Source organism: Silurus aristotelis, assembly GCF_946808225.1.
Source record: "Silurus aristotelis genome assembly, chromosome: 19".
Classification (NCBI taxonomy): domain Eukaryota; kingdom Metazoa; phylum Chordata; class Actinopteri; order Siluriformes; family Siluridae; genus Silurus; species Silurus aristotelis.
Window position 1 is genome coordinate 24,407,138 of NC_139592.1, and position 27,311 is coordinate 24,434,448.

Here is a 27,311-nt window from a genome sequence, read left to right on the forward strand (position 1 = left end):
CACACATAACACCCTACACGCATATAACACGCTACACGCATATAACACCCCCTACACGCATATAACACCCTACACGCATATAACACCCTACACGCATATAACACCCTACACGCATATAACACACCCTACACGCATATAACACCCTACACGCATATAACACACCCTACACGCATATAACACACCCTAGACGCATATAACACCCTACACGCATATAACACACCCTACACGCATATAACACCCCCTACACGCATATAACACCCCCTACACGCATATAACACCCCCTACACGCATATAACACCCTACACGCATATAACACCCTACACGCATATAACACCCCCTACACGCATATAACACACCCTACACGCATATAACACACCCTACACGCATATAACACCCTACACGCATATAACACCCTACACGCATATAACACACCCTACACGCATATAACACACCCTACACGCATATAACACCCTACACGCATAACACACTCTACACGCATATAACACACCCTACACGCATATAACACCCTACACGCATATAACACACGCATATAACACACCCTACACGCATATAACACCCTACACGCATATAACACACGCATATAACACACCCTACACGCATATAATACCCTACACGCATATAACACACCCTACACGCATATAACACACCCTACATGCATATAACACACCCTACACGCATATAACACCCTACACGCATATAACACACCCTACACGCATATAACACACCATACACAAATATAACACACCCTACACGCATATAACACCCTACACGCATATAACACACCCTACACGCATATAACACCCTACACGCATATAACACCCTACACGCATATAACACACCCTACACGCATATAACACCCTACACGCATATAACACACCCTACACGCATATAACACACCCTACATGCATATAACACACCCTACACGCATCTAACACACCATACACGCATCTAACACACCATACACGCATATAACACCATACACGCATATAACACACCCTACACGCATATAACACACCCTACACGCATATAACACACCCTACACGCATATAACACACCATACACAAATATAACACACCCTACACGCATATAACACACCCTACACGCATATAACACACCCTACACGCATATAACACACCCTACACGCATATAACACCCTACACGCATATAACACACCATACACGCATATAACACCCTACACGCATATAACACACGCATATAACACACCCTACACGCATATAACACCCTACACGCATATAACACCCTACACGCATATAATACCCTACACGCATATAACACACCCTACACGCATATAACACACCCTACATGCATATAACACACCCTACACGCATATAACACCCTACACGCATATAACACACCCTACACGCATATAACACACCATACACAAATATAACACACCCTACACGCATATAACACCCTACACGCATATAACACCCTACACGCATATAACACACCATACACGCATATAACACACCCTACACGCATATAACACACCCTACACTCATATAACACACCCTACACGCATATAACACCCTACACGCATATACACCCTACACGCATATAACACACCCTACACGCATATAACACACCATACACAAATATAACACACCCTACACGCATATAACACCCTACACGCATCTAACACACCATACACGCATATAACACACCATACACGCATATAACACCCTACACGCATATAACACACCATACACGCATATAACACACCATACACGCATATAACACACCCTACACGCATATAACACACCCTACACGCATATAACACACCCTACACGCATATAACACCCTACACGCATATAACACACCCTACACACATATAACACCCTATACGCATATAACACACCCTACACGCATATAACACACCCTACACGCATATAACACCCTAAACGCATATAACACACCCTACACGCATTTAACACACCCTACACGCATATAACACCCTACACGCATATAACACACCATACACAAATATAACACACCCTACACGCATATAACACCCTACACGCATATAACACACCCTACACGCATATAACACACCCTACACGCATATAACACACCCTACACGCATATAACACCCTACACGCATATAACACACCCTACACGCATATAACACACCCTACACGCATATAACACACCCTACACGCATATAACACCCTACACGCATATAACACACCATACACAAATATAACACACCCTACACGCATATAACACCCTACACGCATATAACACACCCTACACGCATATAACACACCCTACACGCATATAACACCCTACACGCATATAACACCCTACACGCATATAACACACCCTACACGCATATAACACACCCTACACGCATATAACACCCTACACGCATATAACACCCTACACGCATATAACACACCCTACACACATATAACACACCCTACACGCATATAACACACCCTACACACATATAACACACCCTACACACATATAACACACACATATAACACACCCTACACGCATATAACACCCTACACGCATATAACACCCTACACACATATAACACCCTACACACATATAACACACCCTACTCGCATATAACACACCCTACTCGCATATAACACACCCTACACGCATATAACACACACATATAACACACCCTACACGCATATAACACCCTACACGCATATAACACCCTACACCCATATAACACACCCTACACGCATATAACACACCCTACTCGCATATAACACACCCTACACACATATAACACCCTACACCCATATAACACACCCTACTCGCATATAACACACCCTACACGCATATAACACACCCTACACGCATATAACACACCCTACTCGCATATAACACACCCTACACGCATATAACACACCCTACTCGCATATAACACACCCTACACGCATATAACACACCCATATAACACACCCTACACGCATATAACACACCCTACACGCATATAACACCCTACACGCATATAACACACCCATATAACACAACCTACACGCATATAACACACCCTACACACATATAACACACCCCACACGCATATAACACCCTACACACATAACACCCTACACGCATATAACACACCCTACACGCATATAACACCCTACATGCATATAACACACCCTACACGTATATAACACACCCTACACGCATATAACACCCTACACGCATATAACACACCCTAAACGCATATAACACCCTACACGCATATAACACACCCTACATGCATATAACATACCCTACACGCATATAACACCCTACACGCATATAACACACCCTACACGCATATAACACCCTACACGAATATAACACACCCTACACGCATATAACACACCCTACACGCATATAACACCCTACACGCATATAACACACCCTACACACATATAACACCCTACACGCATATAACACACCCTACACGCATATAACACACCCTACACGCATATAACACCCTACACGCATATAACACCCTACACGCATATAACACACCCTACACACATATAACACACCCTACACGCATATAACACACCCTACACGCATATAACACACCCATATAACACACCCTACACGCATATAACACACCCTACACGCATATAACACACCCATATAACACACCCTACACGCATATAACACACCCTACACGCATATAACACACCCATATAACACACCCTACACGCATATAACACACCCTACACGCATATAACACACCCATATAACACACCCTACACGCATATAACACACCCTACACGCATATAACACACCCATATAACACACCCTACACGCATATAACACACCCTACACGCATATAACACACCCTACACGCATATAACACACCCTACACGCATATAACACACCCTACACGCATATAACACACCCTACACGCATATAACACACCCTACACGCATATAACACACCCATATAACACATCCTACACGCATATAACACACCCATATAACACACCCTACACGCATATAACACACCCTACACACATATAACACACCCTACACACATATAACACCCTACACGCATATAACACACCCTACACGCATATAACACACCCTACACGCATATAACACCCTACACGCATATAACACACCCTACACACATATAACACACCCTACACGCATATAACACACCCATATAACACACCCTACACGCATATAACACACCCTACACGCATATAACACACCCTACACGCATATAACACACCCTACACGCATATAACACACCCATATAACACATCCTACACGCATATAACACACCCATATAACACACCCTACACGCATATAACACACCCTACACACATATAACACACCCTACACACATATAACACCCTACACGCATATAACACACCCTACACGCATATAACACACCCTACACGCATATAACACCCTACACGCATATAACACACCCTACACACATATAACACACCCTACACGCATATAACACCCCCTACACGCATATAACACCCCCTACACGCATATAACACCCCCTACACGCATATAACACCCTACACGCATATAACACACCCATATAACACACCCTACATGCATATAACACACCCTACACACATATAACACACCCTACACACATATAACACCCTACACGCATATAACACCCTACACGCATATAACACCCCCTACACGCATATAACACACCCATATAACACACCCTACACGCATATAACACACCCTACACACATATAACACACCCTACACACACATAACACCCTACACGCAAATAACACGCTACACGCATATAACACCCCCTACACGCATATAACACCCTACACGCATATAACACCCTACACGCATATAACACCCCCTACACGCATATAACACACCCTACACGCATATAACACCCTACACGCATATAACACACCCTACACGCATATAACACACCGTACACGCATATAACACACCCTACACGCATATAACACCCTACACGCATAACACACCCTACACGCATATAACACACCCTACACGCATATAACACCCTACACGCATATAACACAAGCATATAACACTCTACACACACATATAACACACCCTACACACACATAACACCCTACACGCATATAACACGCTACACGCATATAACACCCCCTACACGCATATAACACCCTACACGCATATAACACCCTACACGCATATAACACCCTACACGCATATAACACACCCTACACGCATATAACACCCTACACGCATATAACACACCCTACACGCATATAACACACCCTAGACGCATATAACACCCTACACGCATATAACACACCCTACACGCATATAACACCCCCTACACGCATATAACACCCCCTACACGCATATAACACCCCCTACACGCATATAACACCCTACACGCATATAACACCCTACACGCATATAACACCCCCTACACGCATATAACACACCCTACACGCATATAACACACCCTACACGCATATAACACCCTACACGCATATAACACCCTACACGCATATAACACACCCTACACGCATATAACACACCCTACACGCATATAACACCCTACACGCATAACACACTCTACACGCATATAACACACCCTACACGCATATAACACCCTACACGCATATAACACACGCATATAACACACCCTACACGCATATAACACCCTACACGCATATAACACACGCATATAACACACCCTACACGCATATAATACCCTACACGCATATAACACACCCTACACGCATATAACACACCCTACATGCATATAACACACCCTACACGCATATAACACCCTACACGCATATAACACACCCTACACGCATATAACACACCATACACAAATATAACACACCCTACACGCATATAACACCCTACACGCATATAACACACCCTACACGCATATAACACCCTACACGCATATAACACCCTACACGCATATAACACACCCTACACGCATATAACACCCTACACGCATATAACACACCCTACACGCATATAACACACCCTACATGCATATAACACACCCTACACGCATCTAACACACCATACACGCATCTAACACACCATACACGCATATAACACCATACACGCATATAACACACCCTACACGCATATAACACACCCTACACGCATATAACACACCCTACACGCATATAACACACCATACACAAATATAACACACCCTACACGCATATAACACACCCTACACGCATATAACACACCCTACACGCATATAACACACCCTACACGCATATAACACCCTACACGCATATAACACACCATACACGCATATAACACCCTACACGCATATAACACACGCATATAACACACCCTACACGCATATAACACCCTACACGCATATAACACCCTACACGCATATAATACCCTACACGCATATAACACACCCTACACGCATATAACACACCCTACATGCATATAACACACCCTACACGCATATAACACCCTACACGCATATAACACACCCTACACGCATATAACACACCATACACAAATATAACACACCCTACACGCATATAACACCCTACACGCATATAACACCCTACACGCATATAACACACCATACACGCATATAACACACCCTACACGCATATAACACACCCTACACTCATATAACACACCCTACACGCATATAACACCCTACACGCATATACACCCTACACGCATATAACACACCCTACACGCATATAACACACCATACACAAATATAACACACCCTACACGCATATAACACCCTACACGCATCTAACACACCATACACGCATATAACACACCATACACGCATATAACACCCTACACGCATATAACACACCATACACGCATATAACACACCATACACGCATATAACACACCCTACACGCATATAACACACCCTACACGCATATAACACACCCTACACGCATATAACACCCTACACGCATATAACACACCCTACACACATATAACACCCTATACGCATATAACACACCCTACACGCATATAACACACCCTACACGCATATAACACCCTAAACGCATATAACACACCCTACACGCATTTAACACACCCTACACGCATATAACACCCTACACGCATATAACACACCATACACAAATATAACACACCCTACACGCATATAACACCCTACACGCATATAACACACCCTACACGCATATAACACACCCTACACGCATATAACACACCCTACACGCATATAACACCCTACACGCATATAACACACCCTACACGCATATAACACACCCTACACGCATATAACACACCCTACACGCATATAACACCCTACACGCATATAACACACCATACACAAATATAACACACCCTACACGCATATAACACCCTACACGCATATAACACACCCTACACGCATATAACACACCCTACACGCATATAACACCCTACACGCATATAACACCCTACACGCATATAACACACCCTACACGCATATAACACACCCTACACGCATATAACACCCTACACGCATATAACACCCTACACGCATATAACACACCCTACACGCATATAACACCCTACACGCATATAACACACCATACACAAATATAACACACCCTACACGCATATAACACCCTACACGCATATAACACACCCTACACGCATATAACACACCCTACACGCATATAACACCCTACACGCATATAACACCCTACACGCATATAACACACCCTACACGCATATAACACCCTACACGCATAACACACCCTACACGCATATAACACACCCTACACGCATATAACACACCCTACACGCATATAACACACCCTACACGCATATAACACCCTACACGCATATAACACACCCTTCACGCATATAACACACCCTACACGCATATAACACCCTACACGCATATAACACACACATATAACACACCCTACACGCATATAACACACCCTACATGCATATAACACCCTACACGCATATAACACACACATATAACACACCCTACACGCATATAACACACCCTACACACATATAACATATAACACACCCTACACGCATATAACACACCCTACACACATATAACACACCCTACACGCATATAACACACCCTACACGCATATAACACACCCTACACGCATATAACACACCCTACACGCATATAACACCCTACACGCATATAACGCACCCTACACGCATATAACACACCCTACACGCATATAACACCCTACACGCATATAACACACACATATAACACACCCTACATGCATATAACACACCCTACACGCATATAACACCCTACACGCATATAACACACACATATAACACACCCTACACGCATATAACACACCCTACACGCATATAACACCCTACACGCATATAACACACCCTACACGCATATAACACACCCTACACGCATATAACACCCTACACGCATATAACACACCCTACACGCATCTAACACCCTACACGCATATAACACACCCTACACGCATCTAACACCCTACACGCATATAACACCCTACACGCATATAACACACCCTACACGCATATAACACACGCATATAACACACCCTACACGCATATAACACACCCTACACGCATATAACACACCCTACACGCATATAACACACCCTACACGCATATAACACACACATATAACACACCCTACACACATATAACACACCCTACACGCATATAACACCCTACACGCATATAACACACCCTACACGCATATAACACACCCTACACGCATATAACACCCTACACGCATATAACACACCCTACACGCATCTAACACCCTACACGCATATAACACACCCTACACGCATCTAACACCCTACACGCATATAACACCCTACACGCATATAACACACCCTACACGCATATAACACACCCTACACGCATAACACACCCTACACGCATATAACACCCTACACGCATATAACACCCTACACGCATATAACACACCCTACACGCATATAACACACCCTACACGCATATAACACACCCTACACGCATATAACACCCTACACGCATATAACACACCCTACACGCATATAACACCCTACACGCATATAACACACCCTACACGCATATAACACACCCTACACGCATATAACACCCTACACGCATATAACACACACATATAACACACCCTACACGCATATAACACACCCTACACACATATAACATATAACACACCCTACACGCATATAACACACCCTACACACATATAACACACCCTACACGCATATAACACACCCTACACGCATATAACACCCTACACGCATATAACACACACATATAACACACCCTACACGCATATAACACACCCTACACGCATATAACACCCTACACGCATATAACACACACATATAACACACCCTACACGCATATAACACACCCTACACGCATATAACACACCCTACACGCATATAACACACCCTACACGCATATAACACCCTACACGCATATAACACACCCTACACGCATCTAACACCCTACACGCATATAACACACCCTACACGCATCTAACACCCTACACGCATATAACACACCCTACACGCATATAACACACCCTACACGCATAACACACCCTACACGCATATAACACCCTACACGCATATAACACCCTACACGCATATAACACACCCTACACGCATATAACACACCCTACACGCATATAACACACCCTACACGCATATAACACCCTACACGCATATAACACACCCTACACGCATATAACACACCCTACACGCATATAACACACCCTACACGCATATAACACCCTACACGCATATAACACACACATATAACACACCCTACACGCATATAACACACCCTACACACATATAACATATAACACACCCTACACGCATATAACACACCCTACACACATATAACACACCCTACACGCATATAACACACCCTACACGCATATAACACACCCTACACGCATATAACACACCCTACACGCATATAACACCCTACACGCATATAACGCACCCTACACGCATATAACACACCCTACACGCATATAACACCCTACACGCATATCACACCCTACACGCATATAACACACCCTACACGCATAACACACCCTACACGCATATAACACACCCTACACGCATATACCACACCCTACACGCATATAACACCCTACACGCATATAACACACCCTACACGCATATAACACACCCTACACGCATAACACACCCTACACGCATATGACACACCCTACACGCATATAACACACCCTACACGCATATAACACTCTACACACATATAACACCCTACACACATATAACACACCCTACACACATATAACACCGTACACTTGTACATTGTAAACAAGCTAACGTTGACTAGATAAGTAATATTTTAATCGCTAATAGAGCAGATTGATGACAAATTACATCAGTAATCAGCATTTTTTTGCCGCAATTAATCTATGAATGAGTCTCAATAACTACATTAAAGAGAATCGCTTTATTTAAAGTAAATAAAATAACCTAGTTCATGGAGTTGAACATTAATTAAGGCGCAGACAAACACCTGACTCGCGTGTGTAGAGGTGAGATGAACCGCACACCTGACTCGCGTGTGCAGAAAAGGTGAGATGAACCGCACACCTGACTCGCGTGTGTAGAGAAGGTGAGATGAACCGCACACCTGACTCGCGTGTGTAGAGTTGGTGAGATGAACCGCACACCTGACTCGCGTGTGTAGAGTTGGTGAGATGAACCGCACACCTGACTCGCGTGTGTAGAGGTGAGATGAACCGCACACCTGACTCGCGTGTGTAGAGAAGGTGAGATGAACCGCACACCTGACTCGCGTGTGTAGAGTAGGTGAGATGAACCCCACACCTGACTCGCGTGTGTAGAGAAGGTGAGATGAACCGCACACCTGACTCGCGTGTGTAGAGTAGGTGAGATGAACCGCACACCTGACTCGCGTGTGTAGAGAAGGTGAGGTGAACCGCACACCTGATTTGCGTGTGTAGAGTAGGTGAGATGAACCGCACACCTGACTCGCGTGTGTAGAGTAGGTGAGATGAACCGCACACCTGACTCGCGTGTGTAGAGAAGGTGAGGTGAACCGCACACCTGATTTGCGTGTGTAGAGTAGGTGAGATGAACCGCACACCTGACTCGCGTGTGTAGAGGTGAGATGAACTGTACACCTGACTCGCGTGTGTAGAGTAGTTGAGATGAACCGCACACCTGACTCGCGTGTGTAGAGTAGGTGAGATGAACCGCACACCTGACTCGCGTGTGTAGAGTAGGTGAGATGAACCGCACACCTGACTCGCGTGTGTAGAGAAGGTGAGATGAACAGTACACCTGACTCGCGTGTGTAGAGTAGGTGAGATGAACCGCACACCTGACTCGCGTGTGTAGAGGTGAGATGAACCGCACACCTGACTCGTGTGTGTAGAGAAGGTGAGATGAACCGCACACCTGACTCGTGTGTGTAGAGAAGGTGAGATGAACCGCACACCTGACTCGTGTGTGTAGAGAAGGTGAGATGAACACACACCTGACTCGTGTGTGTGTGTAGAGAAGGTGAGATGAACACACACCTGACTCGTGTGTGTAGAGAAGGTGAGATGAACCGCACACCTGACTCGTGTGTGTAGAGAAGGTGAGATGAACCGCACACCTGACTCGTGTGTGTAGAGAAGGTGAGATGAACCGCACACCTGACTCGTGTGTGTGTGTAGAGAAGGTGAGATGAACCGCACACCTGACTCGAGTGTGTGTGTAGAGAAGGTGAGATGAACCGCACACCTGACTCGTGTGTGTGTGTAGAGAAGGTGAGATGAACCGCACACCTGACTCGAGTGTGTGTGTAGAGAAGGTGAGATGAAAGGGGAAAGCAGGCAGTGGGTCAAACCACTGTGATGAAGGGGAGGGGGGACTCAACTGTTTCTAAATGCATTTTTGCGGCTTTTTTTTTACTTAAACAATTATTTTAGGTAAACATACATATAGTTTTCATATAATAGAAAATACATATAATAATAATATAATAGAGAGTGCGATTTTTTAAAATATTTTTTTGTTGGGGGGGGCATGTCCCCTCCGTCCCCGCCGGGATTTACGCCCATGCCTACACACGTCTAAATCTCAGTCCCAGGTCATCATCTGGACTCATTCCACATCACCCCTCTCTTGGAACTGTTCTGTGAGAAATGTTATCCCTGTGTGTTGTTTAAGCCCGTGTGTGTGTGTGTGTGTGTGTGTGTGTGTGTGTGTGTGTGTGTGTGTGTGTGTGTGTGTGTGTGTGTGTGTGTGTGTGTGTGTGTGTATAAATGCTGCAATTAATTACAATGGAACTAATTTATATTTGTATAATTTATAAATGAAAATAATTAATAATGAAATTAGAACATGCGCTAAAATGAATGACAAATTTAACAAACGCACCAACTAAGTGTGTTGTGCGCATGCGCAGTAGCTCTCAGCTGAACCCGGAAGTGAGGTGTATGTTGTGTTGTTGCCGAGGGAGTTTTGAAAGTGTGTTGGTTTTCTACACCATACTGCATGTTTACACTCCGAATCGCTGTGTAAGGTACAGTAAGTGTTTTTTAGTGTGTACTGAAGTGAAAGCGGGAGCTGAAGGTTTATAATGAAGTGTTTATAAAGGAACTGAATGTGAACTTTACCAGCGGTTCCTCACATCACCACCTCTCTCCATCTGAGGGACAGGGCATGGAGATCTGTGGAACTCAAAAGTATCTATGCTGGAAAATCTGAGATTTTTTAGGTTATTCATTTTAGAGAAGACAATCTCCAAATCAAAGACTGTATTTTATTGTCTTCTTTAAACTCAATAACCTTAATTTCTGAAAATACAGTAAATAGAGTTTTTTGGTCCATTAAAAACCAGATCTCAGCATTTTCTCTTAAAAAATTTCTGAGCTTTTAAAATGCACAATGCTGTGTGTGTGTGTGTGTGTGTGTGTGTGTGTGTACCAGGTAATAAACATGGAGAGTACGCTGATGCAGATGGCCCCGCCTCCACTCCCGGTATGCCCCGCCCCTACCCCGCCCCAGTGTCCAGAGCTAGATTTGTCCCTCACAGTGACCACGGAGAGAGCAGGAAGCTCAGGTGGTGCTTTAAAGAAAGTCAAAACAGAGACACGACAACAGCAGGTGAGAGAACATCAACATAGAAACACTGAAATAAACAACTGAAATGAAATGATACCTGGTATTTAAAGTGGTGAGGAGGAGGAGGTGTGGATGAGGAGGAGGATGTGTGGATGATGAGGAGGAGGAGGTGTGGATGATGATGAGGAGGAGGTGTGGATGATGATGATGAGGAGGAGGTGTGGATGATGAGGAGGAGGAGGTGTGGATGATGAGGAGGAGGAGGTGTGGATGATGATGAGGAGGAGGAGGTGTGGATGATGAGGAGGAGGAGGTGTGGATGAGGAGGAGGAGATGTTGAGGAGGAGGAGGTGTGGATGAGGAGGAGGAGGTGTGGATGAGGAGGAGGAGATTTTAAGAAGGAGGAGGTGTGGATGAGGAGGAGGAGGTGTGGATGATGAGGAGGAGGAGGTGTGGATGAGGAGGAGGAGATGTTGAGGAGGAGGTGTGGATGAGGAGGAGGAGGTGTGGATGAGGAGGTGTGGATGAGAATAGTGAGGACAAGGATGATGAAGAGAGAGAGGTCACTTATACATCACAGCAATGGAATTCTTTCTTCACATAAGGTGCATTTTGCTGTGAGTCCTGACTCCTCCTCTGACCAGCTTCCTGTTACCGTGACTACACGACACTACAGTAACAAATCAGCAGCTGAGAACCAACACAGGACAGGAAAACAAGGTCTCTCTCTCTCTCACACACACACACACACATACACACACACACACACACACACACACACACACACACACACAGAGAAGTGGATCTATTTCTAAAGAGAGCATTAAAAACCCAAGTAATTCTTAACCCAAGGAATAAAAACTGTGTATTGTGTCAGAGTTTGTCTGGTGTGTGTGTGTGTGTGTGTGTGTGTGTGTGTACTGTATGTATAATGTAAACACTCTGTAGGTGAGTGGCAATTACAGCTGACTCCTTTAGGGCGCACACTAACAGTACGGTACTGTATAATAGATCGACAAATACTGGAAGAGGGGGGCATGTCCTCTCGGAGTGATGGACAACAGACAGAAGGGGTGGGGCTAAACACTACACTCGCTCTGAGGGCGGAGCTACAGCAGCTGGAGGAGGCAGAGTTTAACTCCCAGAAGGCAGTGCAGGACCGACTGCAGAACTCCATAAGAGTACAGGAGTGTGTCCGAACCCGTGCAGCTGAGGGTAATACACACACACACACACACACACACACACACACACACCAGTTACATACAGACTGTGTGTGTAATCTCTCTCTGTGTCTCTTTTCCAGGTCTGAATTTTCCACGCTCTCATCATCTCTATCGTTCTCTCGTCAGTGTCAGTCTGTCACATGATCAGCTCATCACTGAGGCCTTGCGTGATAGGCCAGCTTTAGCTCCGCCCACAACCAGCAACTACACCAAGGTGTGCACTAATATCACTTATTTGATAATATTTGCATGAATTTATATAATTTTGTATATTGTTATCATTTTAAATCTGTGTATGTGGGTGTTGTAGCTCCGCTCTTCTCCAGCAGAGGGCCCTGACCTGCTAGTCTTCCATCAACCTTATTGCGTTGTCAGGGAGATGCCCCTGTTGCCAGGCGACCACATACCTTTACCCCAACTCCATCCAACCCCCAGACCTGCTCAATTGACCTTTCACCTACTTCAGAGACACAGGCAGTGGGAGGCATGAGCTCAGCGAACATGTCACTTCCTGTGGGAGGAGTTAATCCATGCACTGTGTGTGTGTGTGTGTGTGTGTGTGAGGCCTCAGTTATTAATAAATGTTTCAGTGTGGAGACGAGACTCTGGGTGTCATCATACTTGTCAGCATCAGTAGTTACAGTTCCTAACCCGTTGCTATAGTTACAGAAGATACAGGAGATAGGATGTAATTACGGCAACTGGGAACAATGAAACGCATACATACACACACTTCTGTGTACTGTGTTCAATTAATTTCACACACACACACATACACACACACATAGAAGCGGGAGATGTTAATGCTACTAATAAACAAAAAAAAAGTGTGTGTGTGTGTGTGTGTAGATTTGCAGCCTATCAAATGAAAACCAAACTTCCCATTAATGACAGCAATTACACAGCAATTCTTTGGATTTTACACTTCAGGTCTCATTAGAGAATTCCCTACTGTAACACACACACACACACACACACACACACACACAGATCTGCAGTTCTGTTCACAGTACAGTGCTGATATAAACATACATTGCATGCCTGCTACTGTTATTTTGTGTGTGTGTGTGTGTGTGTGTGTGTTCGCTGTACAGTCCGATTGAACCGTTTGATCTCTTCCTCCTGTCCGGTACACAGCAGGAGAGAGAGAGAAAGGGAGGGAGGGAGAGAAAGAAAGAGATGTTAGACTGAGAGAGGACGGGAAGGACACTCACAGTGAACATTTTGATGATGGTGGGACAAACACACCTTCAGCTTGGTGCTACATCTGACCCTGCTCTTACTGCTCTATAAGGAGGACCTGAGTGTGTGTGTGTGTGTGGGCGCACACGAGTAAGTGAGTGAGTGTAAGTGTGTGGTGTGAGTGTGTGTGTGAGACAGTGATGGATGCCACACAGGAAGGTTCTGGTTGGTGTGGTGGTTGTGAGAAGGAGAATGGGTCGAGTTACTGGGATTATTCGGATTACTGGTCCGGACTTTCCTCAGCCTTCAGCCACTCTGAACTGGTTGCCGTGACGACACTGTGTGTGCCCCTGCTGGTACTTGGCCTGATGGGTAATATTTTAACCATACTGGTGGTATGGCTCCGCCCCCAGATGAGGAGCACCACTTACTTTTACCTGAGCAGCATGGCGATGTCCGATATCATGATGTTGGTGCTGATGCCCCTCGACCTATACAAGGTATTTACACACCTGTTCACCCTCTCACCTGTTTACCACTGTTCCTGTTCACCCTCTCACCTGTTGACCACTGTTCCTGTTTACCCTCTCACCTGTTCACCACTGTCCCTTTTTACCCTCTCACCTGTTTACCACTGTTCCTGATTACCCTCTCACTGTTCCTGTTTACCCTCTCACTGTTCCTGTTTACCCTCTCACTGTCCCTGTTCACCATCTCACCTGTTCACCACTGTTCCTGATTACCCTCTCACTGTTCCTGTTTACCCTCTCACTGTTCCTGTTTACCCTCTCACTGTCCCTGTTCACCCTCTCACCTGTTTACCACTGTTTCTGTTTACCCTCTCACCTGTTCACCACTGTTCCTGTTTACCCTCTCACCTGTTCACCACTGTTCCTGTTTACCCTCTCACCTGTTCACCACTGTCCCTTTTTACCCTCTCACCTGTTCACCACTGTTCCTGTTTACCCTCTCACTGTTCCTGTTTACCCTCTCACTGTTCCTGTTCACCCTCTCACCTGTTCACCACTGTTCCTGATTACCCTCTCACTGTTCCTGTTTACCCTCTCACTGTCCCTGTTCACCCTCTCACCTGTTCACCACTGTTTCTGTTTACCCTCTCACCTGTTCACCACTGTTCCTGTTTACCCTCTCACTGTTCCTGTTCACCCTCTCACCTGTTCACCACTGTTCCTGTTTACCCTCTCACCTGTTCACCACTGTCCCTGTTCACCCTCTCACCTGTTCACCACTGTTCCTTTTTACCCTCTCACTGTTCGTGTTTACCCTCTCACCTGTTCACCACTGTTCCTGTTCACCCTCTCACCTGTTCACCACTGTCCCTGTTCACCCTCTCACCTGTTCACCACTGTCCCTGTTCACCCTCTCACCTGTTCACCACTGTTCCTTTTTACCCTCTCACTGTTCCTGTTTACCCTCTCACCTGTTCACCACTGTCCCTTTTTACCCTCTCACCTGTTTACCACTGTTCCTGTTTACCCTCTCACTGTTCCTGTTTACCCTCTCACTGTCCCTGTTCACCCTCTCACCTGTTCACCACTGTTCCTGATTACCCTCTCACTGTTCCTGTTTACCCTCTCACTGTTCCTGTTTACCCTCTCACTGTCCCTGTTCACCCTCTCACCTGTTTACCACTGTTTCTGTTTACCCTCTCACCTGTTCACCACTGTTCCTGTTTACCCTCTCACCTGTTCACCACTGTTCCTGTTTACCCTCTCACCTGTTCACCACTGTCCCTTTTTACCCTCTCACCTGTTCACCACTGTTCCTGTTTACCCTCTCACTGTTCCTGTTTACCCTCTCACTGTTCCTGTTCACCCTCTCACCTGTTCACCACTGTTCCTGATTACCCTCTCACTGTTCCTGTTTACCCTCTCACTGTCCCTGTTCACCCTCTCACCTGTTCACCACTGTTTCTGTTTACCCTCTCACCTGTTCACCACTGTTCCTGTTTACCCTCTCACTGTTCCTGTTCACCCTCTCACCTGTTCACCACTGTTCCTGTTTACCCTCTCACCTGTTCACCACTGTCCCTGTTCACCCTCTCACCTGTTCACCACTGTTCCTTTTTACCCTCTCACTGTTCGTGTTTACCCTCTCACCTGTTCACCACTGTTCCTGTTCACCCTCTCACCTGTTCACCACTGTCCCTGTTCACCCTCTCACCTGTTCACCACTGTCCCTGTTCACCCTCTCACCTGTTCACCACTGTTCCTTTTTACCCTCTCACTGTTCCTGTTTACCCTCTCACCTGTTCACCACTGTTCCTGTTCACCCTCTCACCTGTTCACCACTGTTCCTGTTCACCCTCTCACCTGTTCACCACTGTTCCTGTTCACCCTCCCACCTGTTCACCACTGTTCCTGTTTACCCTCTCACCTGTTCACCACTGTTCCTGTTTACCCTCTCACTGTTCCTGTTCACCCTCTCACCTGTTCACCATCTCACCTGTTCACCACTGTCCCTGTTCACCCTCTCACCTGTTCACCACTGTTCCTTTTTACCCTCTCTGTTCCTGTCTACCCTCTCACCTGTTCACCACTGTTCCTGTTCACCCTCTCACCTGTTCACCACTGTTCCTGTTTACCCTCTTACCTGTTCACCACTGTTCCTGTTCACCCTCTCACCTTTTCACCACTGTTCCTTTTTACCCTCTCACTGTTCCTGTCTACCCTCTCACCTGTTCACCACTGTTCCTGTTCACCCTCTCACCTGTTCACCACTGTTCCTGTTTACCCTCTTACCTGTTCACCACTGTTCCTGTTCACCCTCTCACCTGTTCACCACTGTTCCTGTTTACCCTCTCACCTGTTCACCACTGTTCCTGTTTACCTTCTCAGTGTCCCTGTTCACCCTCTCACCTGTTCACCACTGTTCCTGTTTACCCTCTCACCTGTTCACCACTGTTCCTGTTTACCCTCTCACTGTTCCTGTTCACCCTCTCACCTGTTCACCACTGTTCCTGTTTACCCTCTCACTGTTCCTGTTTACCCTCTCACTGTCCCTGTTCACCCTCTCACCTGTTCACCACTGTTCCTGTTTACCCTCTCACCTGTTCACCACTGTTCCTGTTTACCCTCTCACTGTTCCTGTTCACCCTCTCACCTGTTCACCACTGTTCCTGTTCACCACTGTTCCTGTTTACCCTCTCACTGTTCCTGTTCACCCTCTCACCTGTTCACCACTGTTCCTGTTCACCCCTGTTCCTGTTCACCCTCTCACTGTTCCTGTTTACCCTCTCACTGTTCCTGTTTACCCTCTCACTGTTCCTGTTTACCCTCTCACTGTCCCTGTTCACCCTCTCACCTGTTCACCACTGTTCCTGTTTACCCTCTCACCTGTTCACCACTGTTCCTGTTTACCCTCTCACTGTTCCTGTTCACCCTCTCACCTGTTCACCACTGTCCCTGTTCACCCTCTCACCTGTTCACCACTGTCCCTGTTCACCCTCTCACCTGTTCACCACTGTTCCTTTTTACCCTCTCACTGTTCCTGTTTACCCTCTCACCTGTTCACCACTGTTCCTGTTCACCCTCTCACCTGTTCACCACTGTTCCTGTTTACCCTCTCACCTGTTCACCACTGTTCCTGTTTACCCTCTCACCTGTTCACCACTGTCCCTGTTCACCCTCTCACTTGTTCACCACTGTTCCTGTTTACCCTCTCACCTGTTCACCACTGTTCCTGTTTACCCTCTCACTGTTCCTGTTCACCCTCTCACCTGTTCACCACTGTTCCTGTTTACTCTCTCACTGTTCCTGTTTACCCTCTTACTGTCCCTGTTCACCCTCTCACCTGTTCACCACTGTTCCTGTTTACCCTCTCACCTGTTCACCACTGTTCCTGTTCACCCTCTCACTGTTCCTGTTCACCCTCTCACCTGTTCACCACTGTTCCTGTTTACCCTCTCACCTGTTCACCACTGTCCCTGTTCACCCTCTCACCTGTTTACCACTGTTCCTTTTTACCCTCTCACTGTTCCTGTTTACCCTCTCACCTGTTCACCACTGTTCCTGTTCACCCTCTCACCTGTTCATCACTGTTCCTGTTTACCCTCTCACCTGTTCACCACTGTCCCTGTTCACCCTCTCACTTGTTCACCACTGTTCCTTTTTACCCTCATACTGTTCCTGTTTACCCTCTCACTGTTCCTTTTTACCCTCTCACTGTTCCTGTTCACCCTCTCACCTGTTCACCACTGTTCCTGTTCACCCTCTCACCTGTTCACCACTGTTCCTGTTCACCCTCTCACCTGTTCACCACTGTTCCTGTTCACCCTCCCACCTGTTCACCACTGTTCCTGTTTACCCTCTCACCCGTTCACCACTGTCCCTGTTCACCTGTTCACCACTGTTCCTTTTTACCCTCTCACTGTTCCTGTTCACCCTCTCACCTGTTTACCACTGTTCCTGTTTACCCTCTCACCTGTTTACCACTGTTCCTGTTCACCCTCTCACCAGTTCAACAATGTTCCTGTTCATCACTGTTCCTGTTTACCCTCTCTCCTGTTCACTCTTTACTTGGTCTCATCAACCTGCCCTGTTTAACCCAGTACTTGAATCTCATCTCTGTGTCAGTTTACCAGTGTGTGTGTGTGTGTGTGTGTGTGTGTGTGTGTGTGTGTGTGTGTGTGTGTGTGTGTGTGTGTGACCTGTAGCTGTGGTGGTACCGCCCCTGGTTTTTGGGGGACGCAGTGTGTAAACTCTCTCAGTTTGTGAGCGAGTGCTGCACCTTCTCCTCCATCCTGCACATGACTGCTCTGGGGGCGGAGCGTTATGTGGGCGTGTGTTTTCCTCTCAGAGCCCGCCTCCTGGTGACACGGGGGCGTGTCCGTGTGCTTATTGGTGCACTTTGGGGCGTGGCTGCCCTGAGCGCGGGCCCTGTGTTGGTGCTGGTAGGGGCGGAGCCTGTGGATGGTAATCTGACAGAGTGCCGTGTGACCCGCTGGGCGGAGTCTTCGGGGCTGATGGTGGCCATGTTGTGGCTCTCAAACCTGTACTTCATCGTCCCACTGACCACACTGACGCTCCTCTACACCCTCATCGCCCGCAGACTACGCCAGCGCAGACATGTCCCCCGAGACCATGCCCACCGCCAGACCCTGCGCATGATGGGTAAGCACACAGGGGTCAAAGGTCAGCTAAGATTAAACAATAATTATTTTAACTGATTATAAATAATAATTTTCCAATTAGCTTGATAGAAAGAAGTAATAAATACCTGCAAGATCATCACAGATATCTGTTTGTGTAGCTGCTGTTGTTCTGCCCCGCCCATAACCCCGCCCCCGCTTATGCCCCTCCCCCGCTCCTCCCCGCGCTTATGTCCCTTCCCCTTACACAATATCTGTGTAAAGCTGCTTTGTTCATTGTTAAAAGCGCAAAATAATTAAAAATGAAATGAACAAAAGCAATGACAGTAATAATGATAATAATCTCTCTCTCTCTCTCCCCGTGTGTGTGTGTGTGTGTGTGTGTGTAGTGGTGATAGTGTGTGTGTTTGTGGTGTGTTGGTTGCCCTTCCATGTGGCCCGTACATTGTTCTGTTTGTCTGTAAACTCCAGTGTTCAGGTGTATTTTCTCTCTCAGTACTTAAACCTCGTCTCCTTCGTGCTGTTCTACTGCAGCGCCGCCGTCAACCCTCTGCTCTACAACATCATGTCCTCCCGTTACCGTGACAACGTCCGTGCCCTGCTTCGCCCCCGCACACGACCCCTGCCGGCCCCCTCCCCTTCCAGCACACACTTCTGACCCGTGTGTGTGTGTGTGTGTGTGTGTGTGTGTGTGTGTGTGATGTCATGCAAATGGTTTCTGGGAAGATTTTGGTGCTCACCAGGAATAGAAGGCCTCAGAGGACACCTCTGTGTGTGTGATCTGGACCTCAGAGCTGGAGCTCACGTGGTTCTAACAGTATGAGGCTCCTCAGCTCTAATAACCCCCCCAGTCACAGTCAGACAGAATTTAAACCGTTTGCATTGTTATGATGATAAACAGTAGTTTGGGTAACGGGTGAAGGAAACCATGACTGTGTTTTAATAAAAGCTGCTTGGTTGCCATGGAAACTGACAATGAGGTTTCTTGAATGTGTGTGTGTGTGTGTGTGTGTGTGTCCCCAGTAACTACTGGATACATAGTGAGTGTGTTATGCTTGTGTATATCGCAGCCCTGGTGTGTGTGCTGTATCAAAGCGCAGGGGGGAACGCAGGGAGGAACGCAGAGGGAAACGCAGGGAGGAACGCAGAGGGAAACGCAGGGAGGAACGCAGAGGGAAACGCAGGGAGGAACGCAGGGAGGAACGCAGAGGGAAACGCAGGGAGGAACGCAGAGGGAAACGCAGGGAGGAACGCAGAGGGAAACGCAGGGAGGAATACAGAGGGAAACGCAGGGGGGAACGCAGGGAGGAATGCAGAGGGAAACGCAGGGAGGAACGCAGGGAGGAACGCAGGGAGGAACGCAGGGGGGAACGCAGAGGGAAACGCAGGGAGGAACGCAGGGAGGAATGCAGAGGGAAACGCAGGGAGGAACGCAGGGGGGAACGCAGGGAGGAATGCAGAGGGAAACGCAGGGAGGAATGCAGAGGGAAACGCAGGGAGGAATGCAGAGGGAAACGCAGGGAGGAACGCAGGGAGGAACGCAGGGAGGAATGCAGAGGGAAACGCAGGGAGGAACGCAGGGGGGAACGCAGGGAGGAATGCAGAGGGAAACGCAGGGAGGAATGCAGAGGGAAACGCAGGGAGGAATGCAGAGGGAAACGCAGGGAGGAACGCAGGGAGGAACGCAGGGAGGAACGCAGAGGGAAACGCAGGGAGGAACGCAGAGGAAAACGCAGGGAGGAACGCAGGGGGGAACGCAGAGGGAAACGCAGGGAGGAACGCAGGGAGGAATGCAGAGGGAAACGCAGGGAGGAATGCAGAGGGAAACGCAGGGAGGAACGCAGGGGGGAACGCAGGGAGGAACGCAGAGGGAAACGCAGGGGGGAACGCAGAGGGAAACGCAGGGAGGAATGCAGAGGGAAACGCAGGGAGGAACGCAGGGAGGAATGCAGAGGGAAAAGCAGGGAGGAACGCAGGGAGGAACGCAGGGAGGAATGCAGAGGGAAACGCAGGGGGGAACGCAGGGAGGAACGCAGGGAGGAATGCAGAGGAAAACGCAGGGAGGAACGCAGGGGGGAACGCAGGGGGGAACGCAGGGAGGAACGCAGAGGGAAAAGCAGGGAGGAACGCAGGGAGGAACGCAGGGAGGAATGCAGAGGGAAACGCAGGGAGGAACGCAGGGGGGAACGCAGGGAGGAACGCAGGGAGGAATGCAGAGGAAAACGCAGGGAGGAACGCAGAGGGGAACGCAGGGAGGAACGCAGGGAGGAACGCAGGGAGGAACGCAGAGGGAAACGCAGGGAGGAACGCAGAGGGAAACGCAGGGAGGAACGCAGGGAGGAACGCAGGGAGGAACGCAGAGGGAAACGCAGGGAGGAACGCAGGGAGGAACGCAGAGGGAAACGCAGGGAGGAACGCAGAGGGAAACGCAGGGAGGAACGCAGAGGGAAATGCAGGGAGGAACGCAGGGGGGAACGCAGGGAGGAACGCAGGGGGGAACGCAGGGAGGAACGCAGGGAGGAACGCAGGGAGGAACGCAGAGGGAAACGCAGGGAGGAATGCAGAGGGAAACGCAGGGAGGAACGCAGGGAGGAACGCAGGGGGGAACGCAGGGAGGAACGCAGAGGGAAACGCAGGGAGGAACGCAGAGGGAAACGCAGGGAGGAACGCAGGGAGGAACGCAGGGGGGAACGCAGGGAGGAACGCAGAGGGAAACGCAGGGAGGAACGCAGAGGGAAACGCAGGGAGGAACGCAGGGAGGAACGCAGGGAGGAACGCAGAGGGAAACGCAGGGAGGAACGCAGGGGGGAACGCAGGGGGGAACGCAGGGGGGAACGCAGGGAGGAACGCAGGGAGGAACGCAGGGAGGAACGCAGGGGGGAACGCAGAGAGAAACGCAGGGAGGAACGCAGAGGGAAACGCAGGGAGGAACGCAGGGGGGAACGCAGGGAGGAACGCAGGGGGGAACGCAGGGAGGAACGCAGGGAGGAATGCAAAGGGAAACGCAGGGAGGAACGCAGGGGGGAACGCAGGGAGGAATGCAGAGGGAAACGCAGGGAGGAACGCAGGGAGGAACGCAGAGGGAAACGCAGGGAGGAACGCAGGGAGGAACGCAGGGGGGAACGCAGGGAGGAACGCAGGGAGGAACGCAGGGAGGAACGCAGGGAGGAACGCAGAGGGAAACGCAGGGAGGAACGCAGAGGGAAACGCAGGGAGGAACGCAGGGAGGAACGCAGGGGGGAACGCAGAGGGAAACGCAGGGAGGAACGCAGGGAGGAATGCAGAGGGAAACGCAGGGAGGAATGCAGAGGGAAACGCAGGGAGGAACGCAGGGAGGAACGCAGAGGGAAACGCAGGGAGGAATGCAGGGGGGAACGCAGGGAGGAACGCAGGGAGGAATGCAGGGAGGAACGCAGGGAGGAACGCAGGGAGGAATGCAGAGGGAAAAGCAGGGAGGAACGCAGGGAGGAACGCAGGGAGGAATGCAGAGGGAAACGCAGGGAGGAACGCAGGGGGGAACGCAGGGGGGAACGCAGGGAGGAATGCAGAGGGAAACGCAGGAAGGAAGGCAGAGGGAAACGCAGGGAGGAACGCAGGGGGGAACGCAGGGGGGAACGCAGAGGGAAACGCAGGGAGGAACGCAGAGGGAAACGCAGGGAGGAACGCAGAGGGAAACGCAGGGAGGAACGCAGGGGGAAACGCAGGGAGGAACGCAGGGGGGAACGCAGGGAGGAACGCAGGGGGAAACGCAGGGAGGAACGCAGGGAGGAATGCAGAGGGAAACGCAGGGAGGAATGCAGAGGGAAACGCAGGGAGGAACGCAGGGGGGAACGCAGGGAGGAACGCAGAGGGAAACGCAGGGAGGAACGCAGGGAGGAATGCAGAGGGAAACGCAGGGAGGAATGCAGAGGGAAACGCAGGGGGGAACGCAGGGAGGAATGCAGAGGGAAACGCAGGGAGGAACGCAGGGAGGAACGCAGGGGGGAACGCAGGGAGGAACGCAGGGGGGAACGCAGGGAGGAACGCAGGGAGGAACGCAGGGGGGAACGCAGAGAGAAACGCAGGGAGGAATGCAGAGGGAAACGCAGGGAGGAACGCAGGGAGGAACGCAAAGGGAAACGCAGGGAGGAACGCAGGGGGGAACGCAGGGAGGAATGCAGAGGGAAACGCAGGGAGGAACGCAGGGAGGAACGCAGAGGGAAACGCAGGGAGGAACGCAGGGGGGAACGCAGGGAGGAACGCAGGGAGGAACGCAGGGAGGAACGCAGGGGGGAACGCAGAGAGAAACGCAGGGAGGAATGCAGAGGGAAACGCAGGGAGGAACGCAGGGAGGAACGCAGAGGGAAACGCAGGGAGGAACGCAGGGAGGAACGCAGAGGGAAACGCAGGGAGGAACGCAGGGAGGAACGCAGAGGGAAACGCAGGGAGGAACGCAGGGAGGAATGCAGAGGGAAACGCAGGGAGGAACGCAGGGGGAAACGCAGGGAGGAACGCAGAGGGAAACGCAGGGAGGAACGCAGGGAGGAATGCAGAGGGAAACGCAGGGAGGAACGCAGGGAGGAATGCAGAGGGAAACGCAGGGAGGAACGCAGGGAGGAATGCAAAGGGAAACGCAGGGAGGAATGCAGAGGGAAACGCAGGGAGGAACGCAGGGAGGAACGCAGGGAGGAACGCAGAGGGAAACGCAGGGAGGAACGCAGAGGGAAACGCAGAGGGAAACGCAGGGAGGAACGCAGGGAGGAATGCAGAGGGAAACGCAGGGGGGAACGCAGGGAGGAACGCAGAGGGAAACGCAGGGAGGAACGCAGAGGGAAACGCAGGGAGGAACGCAGGGAGGAATGCAGAGGGAAACGCAGGGAGGAACGCAGGGAGGAATGCAAAGGGAAACGCAGGGAGGAATGCAGAGGGAAACGCAGGGAGGAACGCAGGGAGGAACGCAGGGAGGAACGCAGAGGGAAACGCAGGGAGGAACGCAGAGGGAAACGCAGGGAGGAACGCAGGGAGGAATGCAGCGGGAAACGCAGGGAGGAATGCAGAGGGAAACGCAGGGAGGAACGCAGGGAGGAACGCAGGGGGGAACGCAGGGAGGAACGCAGGAAGGAACGCAGGGAGGAACGCAGAGGGAAACGCAGGGAGGAACGCAGGGAGGAATGCAGAGGGAAACGCAGGGAGGAACGCAGGGAGGAATGCAAAGGGAAACGCAGGGAGGAACGCAGGGGGGAACGCAGGGAGGAATGCAGAGGGAAACGCAGGGAGGAACGCAGGGAGGAACGCAGGGAGGAATGCAGCACGCTGAGGGAGCAGAAGGTGTTTTGTCACGTGCGAGCGTTTACGTCTCCTCTTCTCAGTTTACATTAAAACATCAGACCGAAAGAGTTTCACACACATTTTAATGAATTCTCATTAATTAGCAAAAACCTGAACACAAGGAAATGAACATTTCAGTAAAAACATCTGAAGCCACGATAAAGTTCATAAATAAACTCAACACCTGCATACATCCTACATTACCTGCTCATGCAAAAGCCTGCAGTGAGAATCATGCGAAAATACACACACACACACACACACACACACACACACACACACACACAGCTGTTAAATAGAATCTATAATTCTCCACTGCTCTTTATAATGTACAATATTTACACATTAATGCATCATATAAACACGCAGTGCTGAAGTGCAACACAATTCATATGTATAACAAACTGCAACACAATGCAAGCAAAACAGGCTACTGTGTGTGTGTGTGTGTGTGTGTGTGTGTGTGTGTGTGTGTGTGTGTGTGTGTGTGTGTGTGTGTGTGTGTGTGTGAGAGACTGCATTAAGACTTCAAGGCACTGCACAAAAATCATGTATGAAATAAAAATCTCTCCTCAGTGTATTTGGAGGTGAAGCTGAAAATCTGTGGATTGAACGAAAATAAAAGTCTGAGCTCCACATCTTCATCACAGAGAGCAACACCATCCATCATCTCACCCTCGATCTGAGCTCCTTCACAAACTTCTTCCTCTTTATTATTCACTGATCGATATAAAAATATGGTGAATAAAATTGTAAATTTAATACAAATCTGAATGAAATAGGTGACGCGGTGTGAAGCTCAGAGATGATCCACAGTGAACCCTGCGAGAATCCTCCAGCCTCCAGCGGTTTTCCTGAAGCAGAAACATCTGCACTTCTTTAAAACCAGATTGGAATTGAAATCTCTGATAATCTGACAAAAATACTGGATTTGTTCTTTTCATATGAACAATATTTAAATTTCACATTTAATTATTATGATGTAATCACATCCTCCCCCCTCTCTCTTCATCCTCCTCCCTTCACTCCCCCCCCCTTTCCACCCCCCCCCCCTCTCTCTTCATCCTCCCCCTCTTCACCCCCCCCCCCTTCATCCTCTTAGCACTAAGCTCCACCTCAGGATGAGGACGTTCTTTTGCATCATTTCCTGAAACATTTGTGTGTCCGAGAGTCAAACACACACTTCTTCACTACACACTCCAGAATCTACACTGACTACAATAACGTGCACACGAAGTGAATTCATCAGCAGGAACCCGAAACCAAGTTCACTTGATGTATTCATGTTGGTGCTGAAGAACAAACTCAGTGTGAAGGGAAATGGGCGTGGTTAAAGGGAAGTGGGTGTGGTTATAAGAAGTTGCAGTGGTGGTGAGTGGAA

At 48.7% G+C, this 27,311-nt stretch overlaps 3 protein-coding genes across 7 annotated transcripts in view; 2 read left to right on the top strand and 1 right to left on the bottom strand.

Moving 5' to 3' along the window:
• The first annotated feature begins 12,117 nt into the window (after positions 1 to 12,117).
• ppp1r35 (protein phosphatase 1, regulatory subunit 35) lies at positions 12,118 to 14,927 on the top strand. Of its 4 annotated transcripts, none has more exons than XM_083520752.1 (6): positions 12,118 to 12,176; positions 12,971 to 13,147; positions 13,711 to 13,825; positions 14,117 to 14,320; positions 14,412 to 14,545; positions 14,642 to 14,927. In XM_083520752.1, the coding sequence occupies exons 2-6, from the start codon at positions 12,980 to 12,982 to the stop codon at positions 14,819 to 14,821; spliced, it is 801 nt and encodes a 266-aa protein (XP_083376878.1). In that variant the 5' UTR covers positions 12,118 to 12,176; positions 12,971 to 12,979; the 3' UTR covers positions 14,822 to 14,927. The 4 variants fall into 4 exon arrangements, with proteins under 4 accessions (XP_083376878.1, XP_083376876.1, XP_083376877.1 ...); XM_083520750.1 differs by lacking the exon at positions 12,118 to 12,176 and adding an exon at positions 12,234 to 12,568; XM_083520751.1 differs by lacking the exon at positions 12,118 to 12,176 and adding an exon at positions 12,234 to 12,563.
• Positions 14,928 to 15,056: 129 nt separating this feature from the next.
• LOC310714820 (growth hormone secretagogue receptor type 1) lies at positions 15,057 to 26,443 on the top strand. Of its 2 annotated transcripts, none has more exons than XM_083520747.1 (4): positions 15,057 to 16,013; positions 20,189 to 20,645; positions 21,013 to 21,698; positions 25,888 to 26,443. In XM_083520747.1, exons 1-3 carry the CDS (start codon positions 15,714 to 15,716, stop codon positions 21,279 to 21,281), a joined length of 1,026 nt encoding a protein of 341 aa, XP_083376873.1. In that variant the 5' UTR covers positions 15,057 to 15,713; the 3' UTR covers positions 21,282 to 21,698; positions 25,888 to 26,443. The 2 variants fall into 2 exon arrangements, with proteins under 2 accessions (XP_083376873.1, XP_083376874.1); XM_083520748.1 differs by having other exon boundaries at positions 21,158 to 21,698.
• The window catches only part of LOC310714821 (calmodulin-binding transcription activator 2-like), a gene marked incomplete at its 5' end in the record, with an annotated part of 10,443 nt that continues 9,128 nt past the window's right edge, over positions 25,997 to 27,311 (bottom strand). The window contains 1 exon segment of the mRNA XM_083520749.1: positions 25,997 to 27,311. This exon segment is cut by the window's right edge and continues 573 nt beyond it.